This window comes from Gallinula chloropus (assembly GCF_964237585.1).
Source record: "Gallinula chloropus genome assembly, chromosome: 13".
Lineage (NCBI taxonomy): Eukaryota > Metazoa > Chordata > Aves > Gruiformes > Rallidae > Gallinula > Gallinula chloropus.
In genome coordinates, this window is record NC_140098.1 from 380,942 (window position 1) to 404,541 (window position 23,600).

The 23,600-nt window shown below is 38.8% G+C and overlaps 1 protein-coding gene across 2 annotated transcripts in view; it reads left to right on the forward strand.

Moving 5' to 3' along the window:
- The window catches only part of ADAMTS18 (ADAM metallopeptidase with thrombospondin type 1 motif 18), a gene marked incomplete at both ends in the record, with an annotated part of 76,995 nt that overhangs the window by 9,962 nt on the left and 43,433 nt on the right, over nucleotides 1–23,600 (forward strand). For both annotated transcript variants that reach the window (XM_084270250.1, XM_084270249.1), the window contains 4 exons: nucleotides 17,038–17,320; nucleotides 20,974–21,173; nucleotides 21,902–21,985; nucleotides 22,825–22,984. In XM_084270250.1, the coding sequence (XP_084126376.1) occupies nucleotides 17,038–17,320; nucleotides 20,974–21,173; nucleotides 21,902–21,985; nucleotides 22,825–22,984 (727 nt within the window). The remainder of the gene's footprint in view (nucleotides 1–17,037; nucleotides 17,321–20,973; nucleotides 21,174–21,901; nucleotides 21,986–22,824; nucleotides 22,985–23,600) is intronic.

A 23,600-nucleotide genomic window follows, 5' to 3' on the forward strand; every position in this document is an offset into this window, starting at 1 on the left:
ACAGTAGAGCATTGACTAAAGCTTTGAGGTAAACATTTACAGAAGAAACCTGAAATCATAATGCCTTGCAGCTCAGCACAATTTGCAAACATGTATTAATTAAGCTTCGGTACTGGCTTTACTGTGTGTTAGAGGAGAACAGCATCCTGGCTCATAATAGGTTGACATCAGTAACCTTTTATTGTTTATCATGCTCGGAAGTCACTAAGAATGAGGGTGAAGAAATGTCAAATAATCAGGTCATATGCAAGTGAATGGGTCTTGATGGCTGAAGCTCAGTACCGTGGGAACCATTATTGTTCAGTGTAATTCTGGAACATGCAAGTTAATTTCTTTTTTACAGTGTTAGTTCATAAACTAGGGAATCTACAAATGAGTTGCACAGTCAGTTGAAAATCCTTTTCCTGAATCTCCTATGTAGCAGCTCAGCTAGTCCCTGCCAAAAAATAGTACAAGCAAAACGTTTGATGACGAAGATAATAGGTCTTGAAGTTATTCTTGCTGGAATAACCTGGCCCAGCACAAACCTCCTTAACAGAAGAGGAAGCTGAGGCAATAAAGTGATATTTACTTGCACAGACAATAGTGTGTTGCCTTTTCACTCTTCTGCGGCATTAGCATTTCTAGTTGCCCCACTATGTACACAGCACACTCATGGCTTTATTCTTTGAGGACTGGATTCTTGCTGTTCACAGTGGGATCACTTGAATGCTTGTGCCTGCCTGCCTAATATATGTTAATTGAAGGACTTTTGTGTCTCAACATCTTTATTAATATTAATGGAATGAGGTTTTTAATGGACCATACAAAATATGCTTGACCTAGCTTGAGCCCTCACTTTTGTTTTTATACTCTGTAGCACAGTGTGGCCTCCAACTAATTTAAGAACGTAATATTATATTCTGTGGCAGAATACACAAACTAATGAAACATGGATTACTCTTTAGATCTGCAGTTTCTTTGCCATCAGATATAAAATTTATATAATGCCAGAATATATGTGTTTTTTTTAACATCATGAAATTAAAAACAGATTTGCTTTTTCTTCATGCAAATTGGACTTCAGTGAAAAGAGTGAACATTTAAAAATAAGGTTCTTGAGCAGGCTTGCCTTATGCCACACACATTTTTTTTTAGGAAGAGGTCATCAAAACAGTAAGTCTTAAAATTAGGCTAGTCTAAACCTCAAGAAATATTTCAAATTCATAGTGTAATTAAAGTATAAGCTGGTTATGGTAAGGGGGTAAGTATTAATGCTGTAACGCAGTGTTGGAGAGGAAAGTTTAAACTTTTCTAAAACTGTGGCTACCCAGTTTCACTTCTTAACACTTGACAGAAAGATATGGTTTGTTTTGGTACATGCAAGTATCAATTAAAGAATAAAATTGTGATATTGGGCTTGGGCTGAGATTGTTTCTTTGCAGCCCAGCGTGGATGATTACAGTGTGGACAAGAAAAATGCTTCTGTCACTTTTGCTCTTTTTTACTACTTTTTCTGACTAGGGATCATTCCTTATACTCTGTTCTACATTACATATTTTACAGGAGATACCTGGTCACTGTAGAGACCAGCCGACCTCAGTGGTATCTCCAGCCTGCAGTTTGGTCTGTTTGCTGGCTTCTCTTTATGCTACAAGCCATGCCAAAGGCCATACAGTTATTTTTTTGCATGCCCAACATCATGTACTGATGATCAGATTGTTATCCTGCCTGTAGTAGGAAAAGCTTGAGCAACAGGTCAGAAAAAGGACAGTTTCAAGGCTGAGACACAAGTGAGCAGTTGATGTCTACTGATGCCTGCAAGCGCAGTGTCTTCCACTCTCGCTGCCAGGTATTTCCTGATTTGTGGGTCTCATCTAAAGCTTGCAGTGAGTAAAAGTCTCATGCTGACTCCTTTGGATCAGAACCTGGCCTCAGGAGAGTTCTCTTTTGCTCCTCCCTTCAGGAGGAAGGGGCAAAGTGTTTCTTTGGGAAGCATTCCTACAGTTACCATTTGGTTGAGAGACACTTTGCAGATGGGAAGTACCACAGGCTCATCAAGGGGAAGCATGTCCATTTCAACTGCACGACCCCAAATCACGTATTGTAAGTAATCCAAGGTAGTGCTGCATAGTCAGATTTCACTGAACCAGAAGATATAAGAGAATGGGCTGCTTGAAAGGCAAAGAAACCCCTCTGCAGACTGACCCTATGCTTTCTTCATGGACCACTCAGACTGGTAACTAGAGTGAAATGAGGCAGAAGTTCAGGCGGTTTCCTAGAGAACAGACTGCTGCTAGAAAATGCACTGAAGTGCTTGGCATCTGGTGTCTGCGGCTGCCAGATATGTTTCAGTGTACTAATGCCAACTGTTTTCATTCTGCTATGCTGCCAGAGTAATGTGACAATGAAGAAGTAAAGAAAGAACACTGGCCACCAAAAAAAAATGAAGTCAAGAGTCAGTGTAAAAAGGTTACTTGGCTTAATCCCAATCAAGTCCTCATAAAGTCAAGTCTGGCATTGGGAGTAAGAGGAAAGTAGCTTTCAAGGCTTTTTCCCCTTATTAGACAGCAAAGGATATTATCTTGGGAACATCTGTAGGAGGCAAGACCTCGTTCATCTTCTGCTCATGATAGGAGAGCCAAATATTTGCAGAGAGGAGAGCATGTTGTGGAAATAGTCCATTGATTCCTCTGACTCTTGTGATTCTGCTACCTACCAGAGTCCCGGGTGGTCATTTTAACTGCTGGAGGCAGAAAGTCCTACAGCTCTCCCTGAATGAAGATCATGCATGAACCCAAATAAAGGGTGGGAACCATAATAGTGCAGCATACAGGTGGTGCCATGTGTCATCGAACATCTGACTAGTGTTATGGTGACAAAGCTTTGCTCCCTTAATCAGCATGTGTGACAGATGAAGTACTAATGAAGGACAATTTGGACCAGAAACCAAATCAGAAGGAGAAGCTGATAGATTACCACAAGTACTTGGAACTGGGATCAAAAATGTGACAGACTTTGGTCTGGGCATATGGATGTTGCACTGGTTCTATTTACAGGTTCTCAGGTTTTGGGTCATAGTGGCATAACAAGTTTATTTTTGTTGTAGTTTTCCAACCATTTATTGAAAACTATCTTTCTGGTGTACAGAGAGATTTAGTGTTGTGCTGCACTGCAACACTAAATTCATTGGAAATTGCTTGAGGGCTGAGAGAATAGTATATTTTTTGTTATTGTGGCTGTTCAAATGATTTATTTAATAATTGTAAAGTTTGGGAAAGTCAAGAACATGCTCTATTGTGAAAAACAGAACAGGAGGAAATAGAAACTTGCACAAGGTAATGCTCTTTACAGCTTCTGTCTCTTCTGCCATTCAATAACTATATTAGGTGCTTGCACAATAGTAATTATAATTTAAATCAACACTTTCATGTTTCCTACTGGAATGGACTTAAATTTTAAAGAGAAGGTTGATTTGTCTCTATTTTTGTAGTAGGTGCATGGATGTAGGGTTATTAAAAAAATGATAATACAGAGAATGTATCTCAGTATTGCATGATTTCTATGGTTACCTGTAAATATATGCTAGAGGAATAAGACACTGTAAGCCTGTAAATTATCTTATAAAAGTTGTTTCCTCTTGAAAAAAATATTTATTTAGGATTTGTGAAAATTGATGATAGTATAAATAATTAGGAAAAAATATGAAATTCCAGTGTCCTATTATAGTCCTTTTGAGGAGTTCAGTGGAGATTTATAAAGAGAAGCCCTGGACAGAGGTGATTATTGTATTTGGAAACACGGGCTGAAACTATTCCAGAAGAATGGGGACTGTAGTTCAGACCCTCTTTTACCTTACCAACATTCTTGTGCCTGCTAACTCTCCATAGCAAGATGTCTGATTGATTCATAGCAGCTGATGAGCAGTCTAAAATTACAAAGCTTTTGACTTGCTTGTTCCTGACAGATACAGAGAGTGGGCATTTCCTGATTCTGCCATATACATTCAAAATATTTAAGTTCTGGTGCTGTTTGTGACTAATTTACTCCCGTAGCCCATTAGCACTGCTGGTTTTGTGGTGTGGGAGGAGTGTATAAGGTAACATGCTGTGAAGAGAGGAAATGTTTCACAACAAGAGGTCCTTCTGGCTTTTCCTTTGTTTACATTACCACCTGGAAAGAAGAAAAGGTGGAATAGGTGACTGATGATGCAGATGGATTACATGAACAGTCACATCTTTAGTCATGATACATTAAGCTGGACACAAGCATGCCAGGAAGTGGCAGGGTTGTGCTTCAACTCTGGAAGCATGCCTCATCTTATGTAGGAAAATGTGTGGGCACAAGTAGGGCTTGACTACTTTCATGCCAGTAGTGTTTTTGCCAGGCAGTGCCCCTTCAGTGCTGCTGAGCAGACACAAAATTTTGGGGAAAAGTCAGGTATGCACTAATGTGAGGGATAGGGGCTTGAGGACAGGCTCTTGCAGAGCAGTTGGAATCTCAGAATGATAAATCAGTGGCTGTGCAAGTGATGTAGAACTTCAGAGACTCAGAATGGGAACACCACATTTTTCACCTCTTGTGCCTAAACTTTTAATTCTTGCCTCTGAAAGTAGACAAATTCTCTCTTGTTTATGGGAGGGGGTGTGCTTGATGCTCTGCTTGACTCATGCAGCGCTTCACAGCACACCAAGTGCATCCTGATTTCTAAGTAAGGACTCAAGACAGAGCAGCAGTGAAGCTGTGCAGCACTTCTCTCACGTTATGCCTGAAGTCCACAGAGGGCAGCCGCTGGCTGTTTTGTGGTGTGGTGTGAAGCCAGGTCTCGTGTTCCGTGGTGTCAGCGTGGAACAGAGAGCATGTTCGGGCCCTGGGACTAGGAGCTGTATATGAGATTGAAGTGGCTGTAATTCACACACTTCACTGATGTCCCAGAGCCTCCCTGACCCTGACAGCACATTCCTCTTGGAGCTTTTTGCTTAACCTATGTTTAACCTGACCTTTGCTTAACCTACTGTTCAGTAGATTCATTGCAGAAAGAAGGTCAGGCTGCTAGGAAGTTTGCCTCCTAAATCTTCTGCTGATATATTTTAATTACTTTTTTTTGGTTGTGTTTTTTTTTTTTTTTTTATCATCAGGTCATAACTTTGGAGCATGCTAAATTGTCAACAAATTCCATATAATTATATCTCTCTAGACTCTAGTGCATTTTTATTTCAGTAGGAAGGCCTGTAGTGTTTAACAGTGGCAACAACTGGCAATAGACTTCTTGAACCAGTTTAATATAAAGAATATCTCATAGAAGAAAAAGCTGCTTCCAGGCTCAACCTTGCCTTTGTCACTTTGTCTTTTGTATTTCCTGAGATCTCAGAGATCATACTCTGGATCTTTGCTTCACAGACTATATTTTGGGAGCCTAATATGTAAGGTAGTGCACTGAAGACACTCTACTATACGAATAATTTAATGAAGAAATGCTATTTACTTGTTTAAAAGTCATCACAACTGGGGCTGCTGACACAGGAATCAAAGGCCTCCCTTCTTGGACTCTGTAGAAATGGGAACGTTTATGTTGTTGCACACCTTCTGTGTCTTCTGTTCTCAGCTCTGATTCTCAGAGGTGCATAATAGGGCTGATTTCATTGAAAAGACTGAGGTAATTGTTCCCACACCATCTTTCACACTTTTCTTAGGACTCATTCCTGCTAAACCATCACATATTTCACAGGCTTGTGCTAAAGTCTGCGTATGGTAAAATCATGACCAGTCTGATTCTGTGGGCCTGCTCGGTAAGTACAAGTCAAACAGAGATCTGAATACCTGGGACCTGTTTGGTAACACTCCAATACTGGTTTAGACTTGTAAGTTGTACTCTGACCCTGTCAGTAGACAGGATGTCAGGAGATGTAAATTGATGTATTGGGCTGAAGAACTGATTTACCTCCCTTCATGCTGAAAAATCTGGACCAATGTAAAGGCAGTATTAGTTCCCATTTTAGGACAGTTACCACATGAAGCTTTGTTTTATGTCATACCAAACCAGGGCCTCTTTGTGTCAGCTTTTGCATGTTGTCACAGTTATTTCTATTACAGAGATGTCTGCAGTTAGAAAACTGTACTGAAAATTATTTCTCATCAAACTTTCATTTATAATTGTATTAAAAACTTTTCTGGTCTGGGAAAAATCCACCCAGGTTTTCTGCTTTTAACTTCAGTAGAGTTACACCAGCAGAACAGTTACAGTATGCTCACCTTTGTGCATCTTTCCCTTAAAATAGAAACACAGGCCAATATGTGGGAGAGAGGAGTGTGAAGTGTGCACAGTTTTAAAGCAGAACAGTAGGTCTGAGCACTGCTTATTGATATCATTTTGCTACAGGTAGGAAACTAAAGCATCTTTGGACCCACAGTATATGTGGTGACATAGTGATGTGAAGGCAGGTTTCATGGCCTAAAAATATGAGGCTCTTTCATGGCATGGAAAAGAGATGTAAATGACTGCATCTATCTTAGCAAATAACTCCTGGTTCAAATGCCAATTGTAAAATAATATTTGGATGCTCAATGGTTATCTAAATGTTATGTGGGGTTGCCATTGTACAGGTTTCCAAAGGTGAAAAAAGAGAGAAAATGGTGAGGTCTTATTTTAACTCAGTGGATCTTTGGGCTGCTGCTGTGCTGTATTTCAGGTTGACTACTCTGGGTTGCATTCAAGACTTTACTGATTAGCTAGTTCTTGGAAAAATAGGTGATTCAGACACATAGGCTGCTGTCCTGTTTCAAAGATGTGTTTACACATGGGACTTCTGTCACAGAGCAGAAGCTCATCCAGTGATGTGTTGAGGGGAAGATCATGGGTAGGGCCATGTTTGAGGAATGTGTCTTTGAACTGGGCGCTTGCCAGCACGGAGCCCTGCTAGGTGGCACACACCTCGCTGTGCTGTAGCCTTCTGTGCTCAGAAGGAGCCCTGGGGAAAGTTCTCTCTTCTTTTCGCTGGTGTATCGCTGTGCTGGCAGATGGGGCTAAACCATGACAAACTGGTCTTTGGATCACAGCAGCTCAAGCTACTGAGTGACATCCCGAAAGCTGAGACTACAGCTTATAGTGAGGCATTTTAGTAGATCAACCCAACGGGGGCCAAATGTGAGTCTTCACAAGTTTCTCTTGAGCATTTACTGGATTGATTACAAAATTCTGCCTGTAAAACTGAAAAATAAGGAACAAAGAAGCTGAATTGCTGAAGAACTGGAAGTTTAATCCAGATAACCCAGGCGCCAGCCTGACATTCTTCCCTCTTGGCCCATCTTTGCTTCTTGCTTTCCATTCCCTTAATGGCGTAAGCTCATTTGTTCCCCTCCCTTTCTCCTTCCCACATAGATATTTCAACATATGTAGATGTCTGTGTGTGTGGAATATCAGCAAAGTTGATACTCTGCTCCCTGCAGAGTACCGTGTGACCACTCTCTCATGTAACTAATACACAGCAATGTATACTCCAACAAGGAAAATTAAAAGGTTGGGAACCACTGACCTAAGTTCTTAGTAAGCAATACAGCTGGCGATGCGATGTAACCCGAGCTCCTCGTTATTGGAGCTGCCTGAGCTATTCATAGCAAAGTAAAATTGCTATGGGAATTGAGCTTGATTTTATTTTGTTTGAATGCAAATTTTCCCAGGTCAGACAGGTTCAGATCTTCTGCCCCCACAAATTCATTTGCATCAGCTCTGCCAGGCTGAAGCTTTGATCTGTCGGCTCTTCACTGAGGAAAAGTGGGTATGGGTAGTGAACTGCCACTGTCTAGAACATTTGCTTTGGGGCTTTGATGCAGTCAGCATATGTCACCCTGAAGCCAAGACCTCCGAACAGAATGAAGGGTTTACCACCAGCTAGCCCTGTGTGGTGTCCATGTGCATTGAGTAAGTGTCTCTCTCCGTTGGCTGCAACTTCAACAGGGTATCTTGTAAGGCAGAGAGAGTCTGTCAGGCTTGTCTGCCACTTTCAGTCATAATATGAAATGTTCTCTAAAAGATACAGCTGCCAAAGTCCCATCATCACAGGAAAAGCTGCATTTTCACTAAACCCCTTCCCCCAAGTTTGATTCTAGTACACATGATCCTAAAGGGTAAAAAAAACCTCTTTATAAACTTGGTTGAAAAAGTTTCAAGAAATCAGAAGATAAAACACCAAAGCCCTTTGGCATTATTTTTTAAAGATCTCATAATTTAAAGGGTAGTTTCCTGCAAGGCCTGATTCATGACTTTTAATGTTTGGAGTTGCATGTCTGATAGGAAGGAATGTTCCTGATCGGAAACACTCAAGCAAGCATCTGCTAATGCTAAGTACCTATGGAAAAGTTATCTATCATCACTTTCTTCAAGCTGTTCATTTTGTCACTGTGCTGTAATCTCACTGGCTTTGCCTTTGTCACAACTTATAGGAGCACAAGATTCATTAAGGAGGCATGCACTTTTCCTAGAATATTAGTACATCTGAATTCAATCCACATAAAATCAATTATCTGTACACCAAGGAGGAGTAGGAGAATCTTGCAAGAACATTTTCATTGCACCTAATCCTTCAAGCAGCATGAATAATTCACAGCAAACCATCCTCAGGGTGAAAACCTGCCCTGTTGAAAGGTCTGTTAGAGATCTAGGCATCTTGAAGTCACACTGCAGAGATTTAAGAAGAACACAAATGGTACTTTTATTTTTTGCTGTTACACAGAATGAGAGGACTGGGAGGGCTGCATTTCCTGTGCTTCAGAATTTCCAAAAGGTATACCTCCTCTCAGGCCTTAAGGATTCCCTTAAACTGTGCACTCAGTTACATGGGTATGCTAGATTAGGGGACTGACTAAACTACCTTCTGAAGTCAGTTCTTCTGTTATTCTTGATGTACCATAAGTAACTAATCAACCATAAGACAGCACATGACAAATAGTGGGCTGCTTCTTTTTAGGAAAAGTGAAGCATAAATGCATTCATAAAACAATCCTGCTGTTTCCTGTTTGCTTTGTGATGGATTTCAGAACTGTCCTAACTAATAGAATATCTAGATTTTATCTTACAGTTGCAGGGATTTGCTTTAACAGGCCATCCCCAAATGCTTGCACAGCTACCCAGCCTAACTTCAAGCTGTTAGTTTTAGCTAATTGCTTTCCAGAACTATTACAGCAAGCCAAAGAGCCATAATGAGGGCATCATGAATAAAGTGATCACGAGCACAACTTTGTAAACCTTTGGCAGTTCTCTTAAATATTATTAGCATGTAGTTAGTGTCATAATGCTGTACCTTACAGGAGTATTTTTCTTCTGTTCATTTATCCTGCCCACTTCTGTTTAAAAAAAAAAAGAGGGAGCCTATGTACTGACAAGTGAGTATTTAATCTGTGGCAAAGCAATAAAATTTATGTTAGTTTTACAATATCTCATTACCCAGCAATAAATACCAATTTAATACATTTCAATACCAATGTGACTGGTTCAATTACCCTCAAGTGAAGGAACAAATAAGAATACTTCCTTATTTGCCGTATGTTGACAGAGGGTTGCATAAAGATGTTTTAAACAAGTTCAGTCAACTGCAGAAGTACAAAGGCACTATTCAGAGATAACGCTGTCTTTGTTAATATAGGAATAATTAAAGACATGTAGTTTTGTTACCTTGTCTTAATAATTAATTGCTGAAGGTTCTGCATAGCACTTATTTTGAGCAACTGGAGTTATCTTTGATGACTAACTCAGATTGGCAATTTAAACATCTTACTTTTCTTGTGTGAGATCCTCAAATAATGAAATACTATATTGTTAAGAGCTCTTAACATTTTACATTTGGAATAAATCTATGTTCTCTTAGAAAACAGAATAAATCGCGTTATTTTTGTGAGTCATTCAGAATCTAAAGGAACGTGTGATCTGCTGTACAGTTCTCAAGTCAGAATATGTGATCCTAATGTTTCTTTCACAATAAAAATATTTTAGTGTGTATAAAGGCCATTAACTTAACCTAAACATTTGCTGTGGTACAGAGCCAGATATTCCAATCTGGTGGAAATCAGTAAAGGTCTGCTGAGGTTATTCTCATCAGCCAAGGACCCAGCCCAACAGAACATTGCATTTGTACTTCCCTGACCTGGGGTAGCTGTTAGTAACTGCCTGTGCACAAACCTGACACTTTCCTGAAGGATGGGTGAATTTGTTTGGCAAACATAAAAGCTAGGGAAAAGTTTAGTTAACTGAAATTCTGTCATTCATTTAGTGTGTTCACATGCCTTTGTACTGCCTGGTTTGGGATAGGATCAAAAATGAACTTGCTCTTGTGTTTTGCTCATGGGATTTCTGACTTCAGTAATACATGTATATTATTGGAAACCTCATGAGAGTCCATTCTCACTACTTTCCCAGAACATTTTCTTTCCCAAATTGGTATAAATGTGCTCTGGAAATGCTTGTGGAGGCAATGTTCAGCTCAGTGGGAGCTTCTGGGTGCTCACCACTCTTTAAAAGTCAGTCATTTGCTTGACAACCTGTGTATAGATTTAGGGTCCAGACCTTTCAGTCTTTGTTGGAGAATCATGGATCGCGTCCCTGTCGCTGTGTCTCAGGAGCTTTTTCAGTTTACCCAGTGGTTCAGTAACATGGGTGCATCTGTGGGAAGTGCCCTTCTGAGAGGGACAGAAACAACATAGGGAGGCAAAGTATGCCTCAGCTCTGCTAGCTGCTGCTGTCCCCTTTGCTGTTACCACCCAGAAAAGGGGCTGGAGGTCATAGAGGAGAGGGAATGAACTTCTTTAATTACTATGATTTACTGCCATTGGTTTGGCTGTTTACTCGTGATGCTTCCCAAGGGTAAAGATACCTTTCACCTTAGCAGCACTTTCTGCAATTCAGCTCCTTTTTGCTTTGCCAGATATGTTGCTTGTCATAATTTCTACCTAATTTCACATCTTAATTTGCTGGTTTTGATTATATTTTCCAGACCATTGACATTTTGACCCTAACCTGAGAGGTGCTCAATAACCCATCTCTCAAAAAGTCAGGTAGTGATCTCTGGTATCTATAGTTCCAGGTCAGGCTGCACTATACTGCTGGCTAGAAATTCTCTGAAATAGTTTTACTTATGAGTATAGTAAGGTTATAGTCTTGCATATTTTACAGACTACCAACTTAACCCATTCCAAGAGGTGAGTCTACTCCATTGCACATTCTCAAAAGAAACAATAATTTATTTAGACTGCTTGCATGATGCAGGATTGCTTTGAACAGCCTTGTGCTAGTATTGGTTGAGTGTCCTTGCTTTGGAGGAAAGAGAAATCCATAAGGTGAATGTTGGCAAACTTTACAGGACTTTATTCTCCTTGGGGTTCCTTGGCATGTGTGAGAGAAACTGTATCTTAATCTCAGTTTCAAAGCCTGACTCAACCTCATTCTAACCCTCTGTCTTCACAAGATTTTGTGTCAGGCTGAGGGAAGGGCCTCATCTCTCATCAGTCTGTGGTGGATTCTGAGCAGAAGCAGAGGAGTTACGGGGTGACCTCTCCCTTCTTGTGCAGTATGTTGGTATTTGAAAATTGACATCTGCCCAATTGTAGAGGTCAGTCTGGGTCCAAAGGCAACTTATGGCTGTTGTCATGTAGCTCAAGTTGAATAAATGGCTTCGTGTTCTCTGCATCTCCATCGTACCCTCTTTCTGCTTCTAAGAGATGCTTATTATTCCTCGATGGGAAATGATCTGTCAGACAAAACCCCAAGTAGGACACTTGTGGTAGGGGAGTTTCTCCTCCTGCAAGGGAATTCTTTGGTGGCAGAGATAGGTCTGTGTTTCCTTTGTGATGCCAAAGTGACAGAGATTTATCAAAGCATCATGGCAGAAAATAAGATTTTGACTTTGATTGAAATGAACTGTAGCTAAGATGATTTCATGGGTTTTCACTGCAAAGCAAATGAGAAGACCCTGATATGGCATGATGTGCCACCAATATTGTGATGTGAATGCTACATATATATAGAGAGAGGCATCTTTGACCTCAGATAATTTTAAATAGTCAGCAACTATAGTTCTTAGATCATTTGTTCTTCTTTATATTTCAAGGAAGTCCTTAATTTACATTTTTATTTGTTTTTAAGTAGAACTAAAAACTGTACTTTATGTCTCTGTACTTTACGTGCTGTAACTCTTGTTAAGATGTGTTTAAATCAATGATTTGGGTTTTTTTTAAAGAGCTGGACAGTTGGGAAATAACACAACAGAAGTCTTGGATCAATGTCCACTGAAGTCTGTGGAAAGCTTTATGCCAATTTCAGTTGACCTTTTGTCAAGTCTTTTAAAACTTTGCATGAATATTTGGAGCTATTTTAGTGGGTGTGAAGCTATCTTTAACTCTTCCTTTTGAAATGTTTTTCATCTTGAGTACATGCACACCCATCTAATGGTATAGACGTCATTGATTTCTTGTTTTAGCTGCTATCAGTTAAGACGCAGTCGTTTCTTAACACTTAATTTTGTGTTTATGTTCATAACACTGCATAAAGAATTCTGGGTGTGTTTCTTAGACAATACCTGCAAGGTTTTTAACACTTTATTCAGTTGAGATACTCCTGTCTTCATACAAACTGTAATTTAACTTTGTGTCAGTCAGTATTTTAAGCAGTTGTTTAGCAGAGACATTGTAGTTCATTTATTCATATGTCTTAATTCTCAGTTTCATTTAATTTCATTATGCTTCTTCCCCTATTATTTGCATCCAGTGTATCAAACTCCTATAACTTTACTATGCATATGGCCAAGCTGTTGTCTTTAATTAGCATGTAATGAAAATGAGAAGCCACAGCGATGAAGCTCTTCTAGTTTAGAGCAGGGTTTGTCTGCTGGCTCAGCTCTTAGCTTTGTTAAAAGAGGTGTAAGTTCTGAAAATCCTTCACTTGTCACTGCTGTTTCTTATGGAGGGTTTGGTGTTTTGGAGATGCTGAAACCTCAAAATGAATTGGGTTTAGAAGCTGGTACACTGCCAAAGGCTTCACTCTGTCTAAGAGAACAGGGAGAGACAAACGGGACCAGCCTTTGTGCTGTTCCAGTAAGAGACCGAGTTGACCTGGTAGATGTGTAAGAGTGTGATTCTGAAAACCATTCCATGTGGGTCTAAAATCAGTGGAAGTTTTACCTGGTTTGTGTAGCTAAGATGAGCTTCCAGTGGTTTAAAAAAAAATGTACCTTATTTTTCAGTATATAATCTAACTTCAATTTCAAAAGTCTCGAAGCAGATGTTTTATTATAATTTCCCTTGTCCAAATTTCTTTTTGGGATTCATCTTCCTTTTGAGACACATCAAGAAAACAGCACCAGTGCCTTACCTTGGTGATAACACCCTGATACTGAGGAATTTCACAAAGGCCTATTGGATCTGAAAATTCCTTTAGCCCAGAGCTGAGCAAACATTTCATAACAAATAACAAGTGGGAGGAATGCTGCTTTCTCATCTCAACCTTTCTGCAAACAAACTGCAAGTTCCTCTAATTTATTGATTTAGAATTATTTGCTAACCACACAGAACAACGTATGTCTTTATATTTACTTTCCAGTGGCATGGAATATCCCTCATGGAAGGATAGCAAATGCGGGTTGTGAGGGAAGAACAAGAGAACAGCAAATTCCAGTGAGCAATCTCTTGGGTTTTCCTTCCCACCATATTCTCACAATTACTGCTATTATTAGTGATAGCCACAGTGGGAGAGACAGGGAATAGACAGGAGTCCCTGGTCTTCTTCATGCTGTGTTGTCTAGACTTAGTAAAAATGTTAGATTTTGTCATCCTGCTTCCTCTCATGGTGTTGAAATTGCAGAGATTCTGAAATAAAAATGGAGTTTTGACCTTTATGACCCTCTCCTTGTTGGGTCCCAAACCCATCAAAGTTAATGGAAAGATACCACTGAATTCCGGTTCAGGGAAATCACATGTATACTTCAAGCTATGCTGGTAGTAGGAAAACCTAATGCATAAATTTCCATTACAATTTTTACAATATTTACTCATCTACTGAGATGTTTGAGCTGGATAAACATATTCCATCTAACTCATGATCACAGAGATGTTTCATGTATTTGTAGAAAAAAATTCCCAGAAACCGTTTTTTAATGTAATACCCTGCCCAGGAGTACAGACAAGCCAAAATCTGGCCTTTGAGAAACTGGAATTGCTTGGCAGTATAGAGTTAGCAAAGAGGGTTCTGTGCTAGTACCCTGCCTCAATGTTCTGGCATCTCCCAGCTGGTAGATTTTCCAGCCAACACTGTCATGGCCATAGGCTGCTGTGCTTTACTTAAGGCTAAAACTTCAGAAACCTGAAGGAAAAGTGTCTGGCAGTTATTGCCCAGTGCCCCCTTTGCTGCCATCCAAAGACCTGTATCTCTCAGAAGCCAGGTCAGCATTCTCAATATTGCTTTGAAATTGCTGAAGAGATTATTTTAATATTTTTTCAAGAAATCCTTGAAACTCTCCCCTACCTGTAAGAAATGCAAAATGGTCTGTGATTGAATGAGTGTCCAGATTGCTCTGTGGCACTTCCCCTTTCTTCTTGACAACTTCATAAAACTAGATGTTATCAAAAAAGAGGTCCTTTTCATTCACACAACATTTTTCAATTTGGAGGATGCATCTGATGTGAAACCCAAAGGAAAGAAGTCTTGTTGGAGATTTAGGGTCACTTCTGCTGGGGAAAAAAAAATTGAATACAGCCTGCACAAAGGTGCAGCAATACACATACATTGCAGGGCCCAGAATTCAGTTTGCTTTTTTCTTTCCCCCCCCAGAATTCTCAATCCACCCTTATAATGTTAAATATAGAAATTACTTTTGAGGCTGAAACTTGGTGTACATCAGGGACAGCTTCTTACAGGAAAATGTAGAAAACCCTTTGTTCCATATGGTTTGAATCATTTACAAAATGAATCCTACAGGGATAATTTCAGATGTGGAAACCTTTAAAATAGGGAAATAAAAAACAGATTCACTACAACTCTGTTTTCCAGCTGAAAAAAAAAAATCATTTAGCAGTGCCCAGTTATCAGTGCACTGTAAGTAGATAAAGATTGCCTCTCAGAACCACTTTTAAATTGTGTGATGACACACATCGTAAGGATTAAAATATTAGTCGTCTTCCCTACAGGAAAGTACTTTGTCATGAGGAAATGCAATCTGACATTTGAAATATGCCAACTTATTGCAGTGAGCAGGCAAGTTATATTCTTGTAGTTTAACGCCTGTCTTTTGATGGGCAGAGACAATCTTAGAATGTTAAGTAGATATAGGCTGAGATACGGAATTCTGAATTCGTGCTGAAGAAAGGAGAGTAGACAAATCAGAGTATCTTTTATGTTTATTTCATACTGTTTTTCAGGAGGCAATTAGAGTCTCCCAGTTCGTAATGTGCAATCTCTTCTATTCTCAGAAAAGATCAGGGTACAATTTTATATGTGCTATTATTTGGCCCCTGGGAAATATACTTATATTGAAGAGTACTGCAAACTACCTTGGATTTGCAAAGAGAGAAGTGAATTTCCATGAAAAGGACACAGTGCGTGACTGTAGACTTGACGACCTGCACATCTCTGATAAATCTTTCCTGTTTTAGCATTATGTTGCTGAACAGTTAAAGCTGTGAAGATTTTACATGTAACTTTCTATTTTTAGTTGCTTTTCATCTTCTGTTGAGTTTTCCTCATGGGAAACAGTTCTGAAAGTGCAAAAAATTCCAGAAATCCTTAAGTAATACAATGGTTACATTAGACATTCAAGCCTCTCTCCTTCTGATACCCTTGGCATTCTGGTCCTAGGAGGTTAGGCTAAAGAAAAGCATCCATTTCAGAAGGGAATAGTTGATACATGTCTAATATGTGCATTTTCAAAGAATACTTTCTGAAGAAGGATGGAATAATGATCTGGTAGGACTTAAGATGTTGGGCAAGATGGTTCGCAATTGACATTTGTTTGTCTGCACATATTTTTCTGAAGCATAAGAGATATGTAGTCCTTGTGGGATGTCAGTTTTGGCAGGAGGGTGTTGGCACATGGTAGAGCCTCACCAATCCAAAATAAAAATCTATATCTATTATCGTGTATATAATATAAAAGAATTACCTGATGAAACTTCTTCTTGGTTTTTTACTTGGTGAAAAGAAGTGTTTATTACAACATGTTTTACAAAACCAAGAAATGAAATAAAATCATAACTGATTAATGAGCTGCATGGAAATACTTCCTCAGTGCCACCCACGTTTCCCTGGCCCTGATCCTGGAAACACTTCATCACATGTGCGCATTTATGCACAGATACTATGTGAGAAATACAGTCTAGTTTTCCCATACTTCTGTCTTTTAGGGATCCAAGATGGAAAATAATCAGATACTTGCTTTCACTGATCAGTTTCCTATTGTAGAGGGCATAAATTTTAAGCTGCCTTTACGATGGTTAAATTGTATGGAGTTGATTACTGAATGTTCGTACTGAAATGTTCAGATGCTTCAATTGGGTGCTGTTGTATCATAATGTGCTTACTTTTCCACTTAGAGCAACCCAAAGTCTGGGATTCCCATCTGTTAATACCTTGTTTGGAAGAAAACCTGAATCTTAATTCAAATATTTTGTTTTAGTAGTGTTTCCATTTATTAGAAGCTGCATTTTCCAAAAGCGATTTCTTTCTTTAGGCAAGCGTGCATACGAGCAAATCTGAGCTGGGAAGAATGGGTTGATATTGCATATGAAATGATTCATGGTATTGTGTGAAGGTGCTATGCTGCCAGTCCCACAACATTCTTGTTCTGTGTGTTACCAGGTGTGAAACCTGGTCACCTCTGCAGCAAAACAGTGCATACTTTAATTGGGAAGACAATCTAGACTGTATCTTGAGTAAATGTGATTGTGAAGAGCACATTTCCACCTGTCTAAGCTTTGAAGGGAGAGCACTTAAAGACCTAGCATGTTCCAGCTGCAAATCTTGACAGTCTTTCCTCTAATTTGTGGTGATTTTTGTGTTGGATTTGTTTGTTGTTTTTTTTTTAGTCAGGCTTGATAAGGACACAGAAGATCGAATTCCTTATATCTCCATTACCTCAGCAGCTAGCACAGGAGCACAACTACACATCACCCGCTGGACACCATCCTCATGTATTATATAAACGAACTGCAGAAGAGAAGGTGCACCGGTACACAATAGAGTCCAATCCCAAATACTTTTCTTCTGGTCACCACAGAATTCATGCTTCCCACAAGTATCGTGCCCAAGAGAATGGTTACCACCATGGAAGGGTTCAAAAGCAACATTTTTGTGGACGTCGCAAGAAATGTATGTAAGGAAACTTTCCTTGTTTGTTGGCTCTTAGAGACTGTATGGTGATTCTGAGGTGTGGTTCATTGTCAACTTTGTGATGGAGGCATAACAATTTTAAATAATACAGTCATAAAGCAAAATAGATATTGGAAACTTGATTATTCCTTTAAATTGATGTCATCATCCATTTTATGAAGCCACCAGAATCACTGTTTAGTTTTCTTATTCTCTACCTAGATTAATAGATCCCATACCTGATTTTTGACACTGACATAGTTTTCAGTAAGCAATTCTGTTTTAGATTGCTGCTTTTGCACAGTGATGGATGCCAAGTCCTTGAACTGCTTATTTTGGGACATGAAACTACTTATACTTGAAGATGAAAATGTCTTCCAAGTCATTAATTTTTGAGAGGATGGTGAATAAGTCTTTCAGAACTCACCATTTGATAATGAAAGTTTCAGCAATTGAGCTCTTCAAAAAGAACCTCCCATGTAAATTGTTTAAATAAGATTTTGGAGCCACCTCTTAAAAAACATATTGGAATATGTTATCCTGCCAAGCTTTATTCTGAGTCCTTCATTAGGCCTTCAAATTGCAGAGCATTTTAGAGCCCCCTCGGACCCTATATCCTTACTTACAGCATTCAGTTGATTCTGTTTGAAAGTTGATCTGCTTCTGAGCTGAGTTTCTTAATGAGGGTCTGCAGGACTGCACACGGTTGAAAATGTCGTCTCAGTCCAGTTACATTCTTCATTCCTAAATGAGTTACGAAAAAATGAGCAGGTTCCTTTTCCAAAAGATGTGTAGGGAAGCAAGACAAAAACAAATAGAAGGGAAATGAGAAAGGAGGTAGTGAGAAAGGAGGTAGTGGTTGGTTGACACTAAGGCCTGAAAACTGCTTATTAAAAATTGACTCCTCCAGAAATCCTTTTTCCTAGATTTGAAATCTAGATCTCAAATGCCAGAGGAACAAGCTTAAAATTCAATCTATAAACGTTTGCATTCTGATGCAGTTCAAAACTACCTCCTTACATACTTCCTTTCCCTCCTGTCTGTTTTTTCTGCTGCCTGCTTCAGAGCAGAGGCATAATGGTGCTGTTAGCTCTTCTGCTGTAGGGTTTTATTTGCATTGTCCACTGTGGTCTTGCGCCTTATTTACTTTACCCCCTGGGACTGCTTGTCCAAATTTTACTCATGTTCTCTTGAGCTTTTACACAGTGATTATCCCTATGATAAGTGAGTGCATTTTGAACACTGTATTTTCATAACCTCCTGGGATGTGTGAAGAAACTATCATTATTCCTACCCTATAAATGGGACTCACAGACACAGAAAAGATAAAAAATAGCCATTGCTTCTGGGTATCAAATCAGTTTATCAGAATATATGCTTCTGAAATAGTATGTGTGTAGCTATATATTCCATAATTTCAGTTACAGCTATGAGCTCTTAGGTGCATATTCAATCTGGGTTTATATTAAATGAAGAACATGCAATTAGCATCCAGCTGTGATGAGTTTAGTGTAAGTGGTTTACCCATCATTGTTTAGGAACTCAGTGTCAGATGCACCGTTAGAATCCAATTAAGCAAGATTGCATTTAATTACTTTAAACACAAAACTCTTTCTTTTCACATCCTGCAGTCTTTCACTCCATGCAGTACAGACCTGTAACCTTCTGAGAGAAAGGAAGGAGGAGTTCTAAATGATAACAACCTACTTCCATACCCAGCTTTGGTTAATCAATAGAACAAGTCGATCTCCTGTTCACAGAATGGATGTGGTCCTACAAATAAAATCATCTGTGATCATTTAATTGAGTAGGGGCAAATATAGGATATAGAAGAACAACATATCACTGGTAAAGGCAACACCCCTTATATGATCTGGGACATTTTGCGGCTTCTTCCTTTTCTGTTGTGTGGTTGGGTGTTTTTGTTCTGGTTGGGAAGGGGGAGTGTTTGTTTTCTTGTTTGTTTTTAGTTTTTGCATTGTTTTCCTGATCTTGTTCTGAGATCTGGAGTCATATGAGTTTGAAATCTTTCACAAAAGCCAGCCTGGTCACCTGTAATAGAAAATTTCAGCTTGAACGAGCAAAGGTGTTGGGAATGCAGTCTTACGGAAGGCGGTCCTTTGCTATTACAATTGCCTACTCAAGGTTCATTTATCCTAACCTCAGAATTCATCCATGCTTGCCGAACAGCAACTTTTAGTGTCATAAAAGTAGCTTGTCCTACTCACCATCTTGTAAAATTTCATAAGCACTGGAGAAGCCAGTTAATCATCTTTCAAACTCTTTTTTCACAATCTAAATGTTTTTTGATCATGAGCTGGACTGTAGTTACTGAATTATGCTTGAAACATTGCTGCTGTTTAGGTTTGATTAGTAGCAGTGAATTTCATTCAAGAGAATAACTCCAGTGCTTATGGATTTATGAGTCAAATTATCTTGAACTTGTATTGCCTTCAGAACAGTACATGGAAACTGATGTGCCTTGGCCTGAGTGCTTCACTCCTGAGCGAGGCATGTCTCCATGTTTTGATGTGCTTTCAGGAAAGTTCTTTGAGCTTGTAGAGAACGATTGTTTGTAGTGGGTGAATGCATTTTAAAATCTTACTTCACTGTCACTTGCAATGTTAAATAGAGTTCAGAGTGACTTAGTTCTTGAAAGCAGACCACTGTTGTGCATTCTATGATGTTCTTGATTTCCCAGTTCAGCATGGAAGAAATTAGCGCCTGTTTTAGCTCTGTCCTTGGAATAACTTTCTGAGGAGGCACAGGTAGGATTCCAGTGATTACTGGAGGCTCCCTTACTTGTGTCATGTTACATCCTGTGTCAAAAAAAATCCTACTGTTATCCAAAGAGTATGTTAAAGTGGCCTTTGAGTTAATTCTTGATGCAAAGGTGTAGTGTAGGTTTATGCAAAGTAAGCTATGAATAACAGAAGCCTTACAGGATGTAGGGTATCAATTTATTTTCCCACCTTCTGGCTCTCTGAAGAAATGGAGTAGAGACCATGTTCTAACCATGCCATTGACCATGCTACTTAAGAATGGAGGGAAGCACACCCTGGCACTGGGGTGTGCGGGCTGGATGCACATATCCTGGTGTCAAGCCCTCCTTGCTGTTGCCTGACGTTTCCCTATACTAAATAAATGAGTTCCCAGCAGGAATAACCTCAGCAGCATAATCACATAGAAGGCTAATGTCAATCACAATAGCAGGCTGGCAGGAATCTTACTTGTGATGTATGTCTGCTTTCTGTACTGATGGTGGACATCTGTTGTGGAAAGAAGTTTTTTACCAACTGCTATGTAAGTAGCACATGACAAACACTTCAGAAAGTTGCCAAAAGGACAGGAAAAATGTAGGTACTCTGTTAAAAATTATGTGTTTTTGACACAGATGCTACCATTTTATTAGATTAATTCCTTATTTTAAACTGCTTATTGCATACAAATGTGGTTCTCCTATTTCCTTTTCTCCCTGTAGCCATCCTTCCCTCAGGAATGAATCAGATGCTTTTTAATAAATATACAAGAACTTAGCCCTAAGTATTAAATCACATGCTGTAAAAATAATCTAAGGCCCTAAATGTGCAATACTTCACTTCTGATGAAACTGTTCATTGGTGTTCTGAATCCTGAGTTTTATTTCCTTTTAGATGCACCTAAGCCACCCTCAGAAGAGACATACATTCGCTCAGATGAATATGGGACTTCTGCAAGGTTCAAAAGATCATCTGCTAAAATTCAGAAAAATGGAAGCCTGAATGTTGAAACGCTTGTTGTGGCAGATAAAAAAATGTTGGAGAAACATGGCAAGGAAAATGTAACAACATACATCTTAACAGTCATGAATATGGTAATATTTAGTGTAATTGAAGCATGTTCCCAGTGGAATATTGTTATGTCAGAGTAGGATCTTTCACTAGACAAATGGTGATAGCAAGAAGAGCAGGAACACTTTATACAAGCCTTTCTTCACATTTCATCTAATATATTACTTATGTCAAAAAGCATTTAAAGATACATCCACAGGTTATCACAGCTCTGGCAACAGTACTGTAGGGTTAAAAAACAATAATTGGAAAATATTTAAATGTTAAATTCTAAAATACTTGTTACTTTTTATAGAACAAACATCAGAGACACTGAGACTTTCATTTCATTTAGTATCATGAAGCTTAGCTTGTTTTGTCTGATGTCTTTTCTTGTAACAAACATTTGAGAAAGTGCAAATTTATTTTGACAAAATAACATGATTTAACTAGAAATATATTTTACTTTTGAGCTTTTGTACTACAAAACTTGAACTTTGAACTTGACTACAATAACACTTTAGTCAGAAGACCAAGGACAGAACAAAGCCCATTAAAAGCAATAGAAAGCTTTCAAGTTTTTTTTTAATAAATCTAGTGGTTTGGGGCATAATTCTTCTGTGTTAAGAACATTTGGATTAATCCTATAAAGTAGAAGATTCCATTAATTTGCATTGAAAATTGAAGTCCAATGCAACAAATCTATATGTTTAGTCTATAAAAACCAACTGTGTACATGTAGATGATATTTCCTCTTCCATAATCATTGCAGGTCTCTAGCCTGTTTAAAGATGGAACAATTGGAAGTGATATAAACATTATTGTTGTGAGCCTTCTTCTTTTGGAACAAGAGCCTGTAAGTTGTGTCAGAATTTTTGTGTCATTTGCTGCTGTTCATAGGGAGCATTGGGTGTTCCCATGATATGTATATTAACTTTCAGTAGTGCTTTCTTAAGACATAAAGAATGAGAAGAAGGTTCAAATCACAAAACCTTTCAAAATCACACTTTCTGCATTTTATTGCTTCTCGTTTTTTCATAGTAAAATCTCCATTTCATATAAATATTCTTTAGAAACATTGAAATGCTTCCAGTGAGATAAAACTTTGTAATTTCCATCATTTTTTGAAGAGAATCAGAAAAGCTACTTAAGAAGTATTAAAATAAATTTATTTTGAACTCAACTTGCCAGGATTTGATGATCAGAAGAGGGAAAGAGTCAAAAGTTCCCATACTGAAGATAGTATGTAACAAAAGGTGGGAGCAGAGCCAATTCTTTTGGCAAGGATGTTGAGACAAAAGACAACAAAATTCTCTGTTCATGGAAAATTTTAAGGGATTGATCTACTTGGATCATCCTTTTTCTCAACAGAATTATCCAGGGTTGAAAATGGTTTAGTGTTCAGCTTTATCAGGAATAAAATATGTTTGTACACTACAATTGCAGCCATTGGCTTTGAAAATATCTGTGTCTGGGGAGAGGTGCAGTTTTACTTTGCAGTTGTGGTAGATTCTCTCATCAAATTAATTGGTCAACACAGACAGTTAATGTGGGAATACATATGTTTGTGTAGAACAATATGAAAAACTAATTCCCTTTTCCCTCACCAATTTTTATTCATTCAGTCACTGTACTATTTTTTTTTTCAAGTACTGATGGAAGCACCTCATTTCTCTCTCTGTGAAATATCTGCAGGGTGGATTACTGATTAACCACCATGCGGACCAGTCTCTGAACAGCTTTTGTCAGTGGCAGTCTGCTCTGGTTGGGAAGAATGGAAAGCGCCACGACCACGCCATCTTGCTTACAGGTTTTGATATCTGCTCTTGGAAAAATGAGCCCTGTGATACTTTAGGTATGACATGAAAACACGGAAACTCATGGGTATCAGCAGAATCATCTTGATTTTGAGAGAGTGAGATGTTTTAAAATAAAAAAGTCCATTTTTGCACGCAGTGGTAGCCTTCTTGAAGAGGAAATAACAGTATTATTCTTACATAATTGTCTTTGAGGCAACCTAGAAGAAAATGAGTATTACTGGTATCATTGCCCCTGAAAAAGTGGCAAAATAAGCTATCTGAAGACAACCTTTTGGATTATCTCTTCAAGAAATATTTTTGACTTTGAGAATATTTCTGAGCCACTCTGATTTTTGTTTAGTTGTTGTTGTATCTACCTGCCTTTTTTAAATGGGATTCACTCCTAATTGGGAGCACTAAAGGCATGGGGGAGGAAGAATAATCTTTACAAGTAATGTGTATTTTGAGAGATTAGGTTGGATTTGCATATACATCTTATACAGGAGTCCCTTGGTTGACAACTAAAAGTCTGCTGTAATATTCCATGATAAACCTGATGGAGTAGGCAACCGTCTGCAAGCACCACAATAGACTGGCTTATTAGGAGCAGCACAGGTGATATATGTATTGGAATTCTATGGAGAAAAAGCTATTCTACTGCTTCATTCCTTC